We start from the raw sequence: 8,491 nt of genomic DNA, 5'->3' as shown, positions 1-8,491 counted from the left end.
TGAGGCTTTCCATGTGTGTATTTTTTGAAAATCTCAAAATAAATAAAAATGAGTTTACTGCGTCCCACTTACATTTTGAATCTGTATGTAAATCTGACAGGTATAGGTCACAGACAGAAGTAATTATTTGCAGCAAAGTTCATTTCTCAATATGATGCTGTAAGTGGACTTACTCTTTCAAAACTACTTTCATCTGTAAAATGTATAACCCTCTGTTCCACAGTGGAAGGGACTGACAAATAACCTCCTCAGTTTTGCATTCCTACTTTACTAACCTGTAATATTCACTGCTCTCGAGCTACTGGTAACTTGCCACTCTCATTCCAATGGCTTTGTCCCAGAATCTGTACAATGCCCCTCTTCTTGAACCAAGCGGCTAAACCAGAAACGTATGTCCAATGCCAGGGAACTGACAGAGGATTTGTTTTGCCAGTAAAACTTAAAAAATACATCACGTCCAAATATTATTGAGCAAACCTTGGAGACAGCACATTCAGACATTCCACTGGACAATATATACATCTCTTTCCATGATGGCTTAAGCTGCCTTGAAGATCATAACAGCGCAAAGATGAGTTAACTTAGGCATGGGAGAATGCTAACATTACAATCGTAAGAATGCAGTAATTTTAAATGTCAATCTGTGTCTGGTTTCCCCTATGCTTCTCCGGTGTGAGTGGGGCAAGAGCAGGACAAAAATTGGGGGGGGGGGGGAAATTGCAGAGTTTGTACCGGGATGGTGGGGGCGGAGAGGGCCTGCCCATTGCGGTTTTCGAGTGGGCCTTGATTTAGGCGGCCAGCACTCTGCCAGAAACAGGTGGGAGCCTAATAATTATACTAAATTGGGTCCAATGACTTGATTAGGGCCCGTACGCCAATTTCCAGTGAGACAGTGCTACCACCGCTGCTTCCTAAACCCGCCCACAAACAGTGGGTGATACAGGCTGGGAAACAGTCAGCTCCAGCTGTATTTAAAGGGGCGCCCACCTGCTGTCATCTAAATCGCTGCAAAGGTCTGGCAGACATCTTGCTTGGTAGTTCTCGATCGTATTTTTGGGTGCAGAATCACTGTTTTTTTACTGTTTTTTTTTGCTTATAGTGGCAGGGCAAACTCCAGAAAGAGTAAGAGGGTTACTGACAATGCTCTCCTTTTGAAGAGCCCGCTACCGTCATGAGTAGCAAAGATTTCCACTCCACTAGTGGGGAACTGGCATGTGCTCACCAGCAGCTTGGTCTGTGCCCACTTTCCTGGCAGCTGCCATGACGCTTCTATCTTGCACCAATCTTCCATCCCCACCCGACTCATTGCCCCCTGCACAGCAAGTGAAAAGCTGGCTGCTTGGCGACCAGGATTATATCCACTGCGCAATTGGTTCACGGCACCTCTCAGGAACTCGGGCCTGGGGGCTGAACTGCACTTCGATCAGATCCACAGGTTGAACGCAGCCTCATCGAGCAGACCATTGGAGTCCTCAAGCAACGCTACTGCTGCCTGTACTGGTCCGGTGGCTTCCTCCAACACAGCCCAAAAAGAGTGTCCCGTGCCATAGTGGTTTGCTGCATGCTGCATAACTTTGCTCCGGATTGGGGGCAACACATGGAGCCACTATTGGATGAGAACCTTCAGAAAGACGAAGGAGACGATACTGATGACATAAAGGATGGAAAAGAAGCAGAAGGACACCAGCTCGAGCACCAAAACCAACACCAGCCCCAACACCAAAACAAAAACCAACACCAGCCCCAACACCAAAACAAAAACAAAAACCAACACCAAAACAGAAACCAACACCAGCATCAACACCACCACCAGCATCAACACCACCACCAGCATCAACACCAGCATCAACACCAACATCAACACCAACATCAGCATCAACACCAACATCAGCATCAACACCAGCACCAGCACCAGCACCAGCACCAGCACCAGCACCAACACCAGCACCAGCACCAGCACCAACACCAGCACCAGCACCAACACCAGCACCAACACCAGCACCAACACCAGCACCAACACTAGCAGCAGCACTGGCATCGGCACCAACATTTAACTAGAACTCTGCCGGCAGCTCACTCAACACCATTTCACCACCACTGAAAACTATACTGCCCCTTTCAGAGATGGAGGCTGGTTATTAGAAACGGCTGGCCTGTCAGGTTTCCCACCCTCCCAAAGGCTGAGCTGCCTATAAGCAGCCCAACCAGCACAGGGAACTCGCTGCTCATATTTAAACCAGGTCCGATCACCAAAATCGATCGTGCCTCCTGCTGATGTCATCGGGCGGGCGATGTGGACACCCAACATCTGCGGCAAATGAAAATCGCCCCCGGGCTTTAGTTATTCTTGAACCATTGGCTCATTGCAGCGGCTCAGTAACAATTGCCCTCTGACTCTACCTGCCTTCTGTGGGCTAATGCTTCGACTAGGTCGAACAGTTTCTTATAGCAATGCGGCTGAGACTAAAAGCTCAGCAGAGTGGGACAATTTTAGGCACAAACCCGTATCTCTCCACTCTGTGCCACTGCTTGGCGGTGATGCAAAAATGTTACATCTCCCCAACAAAACAGTCGGGTTACCGGAGGTGACAAGCCTGTGTTGGTGATCAGGAAGACACACGGCAAATGCCACAAAACGAATGAATCCTCAATCTTCTCATCAAAAACAACAACAACAACTTGCATTTATATAGCGTCACCTTCAAATTAGAGCCAGGCCGTTCAGGGGTGATGTCAGGAAGCATTTCTTCACACAAAGGGGAGTGGAAATCTGGAACTCTCTCTCTAAAAAAGCTGTTGAGTCTGGGGGTCAACTGAAAATTTCAAACCAGAGATTGATAGATTTTTGTTAGGCAAAGGGTATTAAGGGTTACAGAACCAAGGCTGGTAGATGGATACAGATCAGCCATGATCTAAATGAAAGGCGGAACAGGCTCGAGGGGCTGAATAGCCTACACCCGTTCCTATGTATAGCGCCTTTAACATAGAACAACGTCCCAACGCGCTCATCAATTAATTTTTAAAAATTCAGTATTTGTTCAACATAAACACAAAAAAGTAAACAGCAATAAATCAAGTTATCAAATCGGCATTATCAATGAAAATTCTTTATTTGTTTTTTGAGAGCATAACAGCTGGCAGGCAAGAGCAAACATAAATCAGCATCTAGCCATTTGCTAGGCAACATTTTCAAAACTTGAATTGTAAATGACGCTGTGCTATAGTACACAGCAATAACACCATACCAAACCTCCGCAAGTTTGTCTTTTTTTCTATTGGGCTGAGACAGTAATAAGATTTGGAACGAGTATGTACAATGTCAATGCTTCTGTTCCCTAGCACAATTGTGAAGCTTGTATGGAGTAATGACGATGTACTATCGCTGCATGACATACCCTGAAACGGTTAGCTATCCGTTGAAACTTTGCGTGCACTACGCACGTACAACTTCCTGTACCATCTCTGTTGACGAAGGGGATACGCTGCTTCTTTTGGAAGCGTAAGGTAGCACAGGAATCAAACACAAGACTTAGAGTCAGCTTACCAGCATTTATTGAACCAGAAGTATCTGCAGACAAGTCTGAAGTAAAGGTGCAGTGATTTCATTCATTAACAATCAAACCTATGGTGCATAACATGCAAAGTGACTGATTTTTCTGCTTTATGTCAACATACATAGAAACAGTTGCTTACGTGCTCACAGATCACACAAATTCACACGTTTACTTTTGCTCCCAGGGTTAAATAGTTTTGTACTAGTTTAAACCTGATCCACTTGAACATTTGGCATGTGAACGCAGCAGAAAAAAAAACACAACCATAAAGTTGTGACGTAAGAGAAACCTCGAATAAAATTTCTAATCAACCAGGATAAAAATGAATTTGTTCAATAAAATTTAATAGAGGTGTTCAAAATCATGTGGGGGTTTTGATAGAGTAAATGAGGAGAAACTGTTTCCACTGGCAGGAGGGTCGGTAACCAGAGGACGCAGATTTAAGGTAATTGGCAAAAGAACCAGAGGGGAAATGAGGAGAAATCTTTTTACGCAGCAAGTTGTTGTGATCTGGAATGCACTGCCTGAAAGGGTGGTGGAAAAGCAGATTCAAAAAGGGGATAAATACTTTTGGATAAATACTTGAAGGTGAAAAAATTGCAGGGATGTGGGGAAAGAGCAGGGGAGCGGAACTAATTGGACAGCTCTTTCAAAGAGCCGGCACAGGTACAATGGGCCGAATGGCCTCCTTCTGTGCTTGTAAGAATCTGTGAAATTTTACCCTAGGCTGATAATCAATGAAAGGAGAACAATTGCACCTTTATAATGGTGACACACTAACATGTATAGTGTTACCAACAAAGATAAACTATTCAAAACAACAAAGAATCAAAGAACAGTCGACCGACTCTTCACATTTACAAACTAGTTTCTTTGTAAAACTCTGCATATGGTCATTTTTTTTTTTTTACTTTCATATCTGTGATTCAGGCTCACTATAACAATCTCCAAAATAGCAGGGAATTATTACAATAGGATTTATGATCAATTTGAGACGACACGTCGTCATTTTAAATGATAAAACACAACTAAGTGTTCTTGATTTTTACTTCTGAAACCAGCGATCCAAAATGCACAAAAAAAAATCTTAAAGAAGGCTTCACCCCGAGAATAATAATAACACTTTGCACAATGGAATGAAAGTATTTTTTAAATAGCTTTTGGTCTGACTGTGTATGTATAAAGGTTGTTTCAATTCTTGCCCGGTATTGCGAACTTTAAGCTGACATATAAGGAGGAGGTGGATCTTTCGTAGGCATCGTTACAGCCTCCTCATAGGGTGGTAAAAGGACCTAAAGATACAAAAAAAAAGTTTATTGCATTACTAACAAAAAACAGACTTGCATTTATATAGTGCCTTTCACGACCTCAGGACGTCCCAAAGGACTCTACAACCAATGAAGTATTTTTGAAGTGTAGCCACTGTTGTAATGTAGGAAACGAGACAGCCAATTTGCGCACAGCAAGATCCCACAAACAGCAATGTGATAAAAGACCAGAATATTTGTTTTAGTGATGTTGGTTGAGGGATAAATATTGGCCAGGAGAACTCCCCTGCTCTTATAGAATCATAGAAGTTACAACATGGAAACAGGCCCTTCGGCCCAACATGTCCATGTCGCCCAGTTTATACCACTAAAACTTCAAAGTACTTCAAAATAGTACCCTGGGAACTTTTACGTCCACCTGAGGGGGCCGATGGGGCCTCGGCTTAACGTCTCATCCAAAGGGTGGCACCTCCGACAGTGCTGCTCTCCCTCAGTACTGCACTGGAGTGTCAGCCTAGGTTTTGTGCACAAGTCTCGGGAGAGGGACTTGAACCTACATGACTAAGAGGCGAGAGTGCTAGCAATTGAGACATGATTAACATGAATTCTCTGTGGCTTTTGAAACATTTTAGTTTGCGATGTAAAAATGTATCGCAACCTAAGCTGAAAGGTGCTTTTTATGGCCAAGACTGGACAGAATTTAAACTGATAAATAGCACCAATTTCTTTCAGGATTCAGACTTTTTATAGGTATATATATATATATATATATATACACACACATATAAAAAAGGTGATTGATTTTTTTTGTGCAGCAAATGCCATCACTAAATGTATCTAGGAATATATGACCTTTATGAACAAGGGTAGGGAAAATAAATCCTCTTAAGTTTAGGGTAGAATCTTAATGGTGTTAAAGAGCAAGGATAGAGTGGTGTTGGGAGGTCTTTAAGATTATGAAAGGGTTTCATAGGGTAGGTGTGGAGAAGATGTTTCCACTTGTGGGGGAGGCCAGAACTAGGGGCCATAAATAATGGTCACTCATAAATCCAATCGGCAATTCAGGAGAAACTTCTTTACCCAGAGAGTGGTTAGAATGTGGAACTCGCTATCACAAGGAGTAGTTGAGGTGAATAGCATAGATGCATTTAAGGGGAAGCTAGATAACACATGAGGGAGAAAGGAATAGAAGGATATGCTGATAGGATTAGATGAAATAGGGAGGGAGGAGGCTCGTGTGGAGCATAAACACCGGCATGGATCTGTTGGGCCGAATGGCCTGTTTCTGTGCTGCACATTCTACGTAATATTTGCGATATAAATTAAATCTCCCATCTCTACGTCAATAACATAGTGTAAAATCTACATTCTATTCCATACTATTCGCCAATTGCATAAATAAATAAAATCTTCTTTCGGCCTTACTGCATTTTAACCTTTAAGCCGGTATTCAAGCCACAATGGCAGGAAACTTACAGTGAATGAACAATCACTTCCAAATTCTACTTCCTTTCTTCCACCTTTACTAATGGATTTCCCTTCACCAAGTACAGTTTGCTTTTTCCCCATTTCAATACGCATAACTGTACATTTATCCGCCTTAAATCTGCCCATTCAATCATCTCTAGCTGCACATATCCTGGTCACCCCCAATCCTGTTCCTCGATAGATAGTCATCCAGTTCTTTTCGAACAGTATTAATTAACACTTATAACTGCTTTAGCTGGGAGTCCATTCCACAAATTCCCCACTCTATGAGAAAAAAAAAAGTAACTTCAAGTCTTGCTTGAAGCTTGTTAATTTTATTTTCATCCCCTCTAGTTCTCTGCTTACAGTCTGTGCCTCTCAGCATTTTAAAATCCCGTATAATGGGTCTTTTCAATCTTCTACTCGCCAATCTTTTGTGAGTCCTTGTAACCCTAATCTTGGAACAATCCTGATCACTCTCTGTAAACCTTTTGCAATATCTTAGAGAGGTAGTATTCCAGAGACTATTATTACTGAAAGAATAGAATTGCTAGAAGTCCATGAGGCTTCATTTGAAAATTCAAAGACTATTGCTATTTTTAAAAGCATTTAAAAATCTCAGGGATTCCTATGTTTCTGGCTAAGAAAAAAACTCTTCAACTCTCTAATGTTGCCTTTAAGCACTGGTTCAATGCTCGCAGCTCACCGATATTATATGGGGGAGGCTTGGACATCAAAATAGCTCGGTCCTCTCGCCGAGGACGCAATTGCAACACCCTCCGCCCATCCAATATCTGCCCAAAATGAAATCGGCTCCCATGTCACTATGATCGTAAAATTAAAGAAAGACTTGTAAAGATACAGCACCTTTCGTGACCTCAGGACGTCCCAAAGTGCTTTACAGCCAATGAAGTACTTTTTGAGGTGTGGTCACTGCTCTAATTTGGAAAACACGGCAGCCAATTTGCGCACAGCAAGATCCCACAAGCAGCAATGAGATAATTGCTTCATCTTTGATGAAGTAACGGAGAGGTTTGATGAGGGTAATGCGTTGATGTTGTGTATACGGACATTCAAAAGGCATTTGATAAAGTACCACATAATAGGCTTGTTAGCAAAATAAAAGCCCATGGGATTAAAGAGACAGTGACAGCCTGGATGCAAAATTGGCTAGGGGACAGAAAGCAGAGAGCAGTGGTAAACGGTCGTTCTTCAGACTGGAGAGAAGTATACAGTGGAGTTCCCCAGGGGACGGCATTGGGACCACTGCTCTTTTTGATATATATTAATGACCTGGACTTGGGTATAGAGGGTATAATTTCAAAGTTTGCAGATGACAATAGACTAGTAACAGACTTCAGGAGGACATAGACAGACTGGTGAAATGGGCAGACACATGACAGATGAAATTTAACGCAGAGAAGTGTGAAGACCTGCATTTTGGTAGGAAGAATGAGGAGAAGCAATATAAACTAAATGGTACAATTTTAAAGGGGGTGCAGGAACAGAGAGACCTGAGGGTGCACATACACAAAGCTTTGAAGGTGGCAGGACAAGTTGAGAAGGCTGTTAAAAAAGCATATGGGATCCTGGCATTTATTAATAGAGGCATAGAGTGGTTAGGCCTCAGCTGGAGTATTGAGTTCAATTCTGGGCACCATACTTTAGGAAGGATGTCAAGGCTTTGGAGAGAGTGCAGGGGAGATTTACTAGAATGGTATCAAGGATGAGGGACTTCAGTTATGTGGAGAGACTGGAGAAGCTGGGGTTGTTCTCCTTAGAACAGAGAAAGTTAAGGGGAGATTTGATAGAGGTGTTCAAGATCATGAACGGTTTTGATAGAGTAAATAGGGAGAAACTATTTCCAGTGACAGAAGGGTCGGTAACCAGAGGACGCAGATTTAAGGTGATCGGCAAAAGAGCCAGTGGCGACATGAGGAAACATTTTTTTTAACGCAGTGGGTTGTAATGATCTGGAATGCACTGCCTGAAAGGGCGGTGGAAGCAGATTGAATAGTAACTTTCAAAAGGGAATTGGATAAATACTTGATGGGAAGAAATTTACAGGGCAACGGGAAAGAGCAGGAGAATGGGACTAATTGGATAGCAAAGAGCCAGCACGGGGATGATGGGCTGAAAGGCCTGTACCTACTATGACACTATGATAATGACCAGATAATCTGTTTTTTTTTTAAAGTGATG

The 8,491-nt window shown here is 42.7% G+C and overlaps 1 protein-coding gene across 1 annotated transcript in view; it reads right to left on the bottom strand.

Annotated features, from left to right (window-relative positions):
- Window positions 1-3,091: 3,091 nt before the first annotated feature.
- The window catches only part of laptm4b (lysosomal protein transmembrane 4 beta), an 81,714-nt gene continuing 76,314 nt past the window's right edge, over window positions 3,092-8,491 (bottom strand). The window contains exon 7 of the mRNA XM_067978009.1: window positions 3,092-4,846. Within this exon, the coding sequence (XP_067834110.1) occupies window positions 4,772-4,846 (75 nt within the window). The 3' untranslated portion in view covers window positions 3,092-4,771. The remainder of the gene's footprint in view (window positions 4,847-8,491) is intronic.

The sequence above is a fragment of the Heptranchias perlo genome, chromosome 3 (assembly GCF_035084215.1).
Source record: "Heptranchias perlo isolate sHepPer1 chromosome 3, sHepPer1.hap1, whole genome shotgun sequence".
In the NCBI taxonomy this organism is placed as follows: domain Eukaryota; kingdom Metazoa; phylum Chordata; class Chondrichthyes; order Hexanchiformes; family Hexanchidae; genus Heptranchias; species Heptranchias perlo.
The sequence above is the reverse complement of the archived record's forward strand: the minus strand, read 5'-3'. Positions and strand labels throughout refer to the sequence as shown.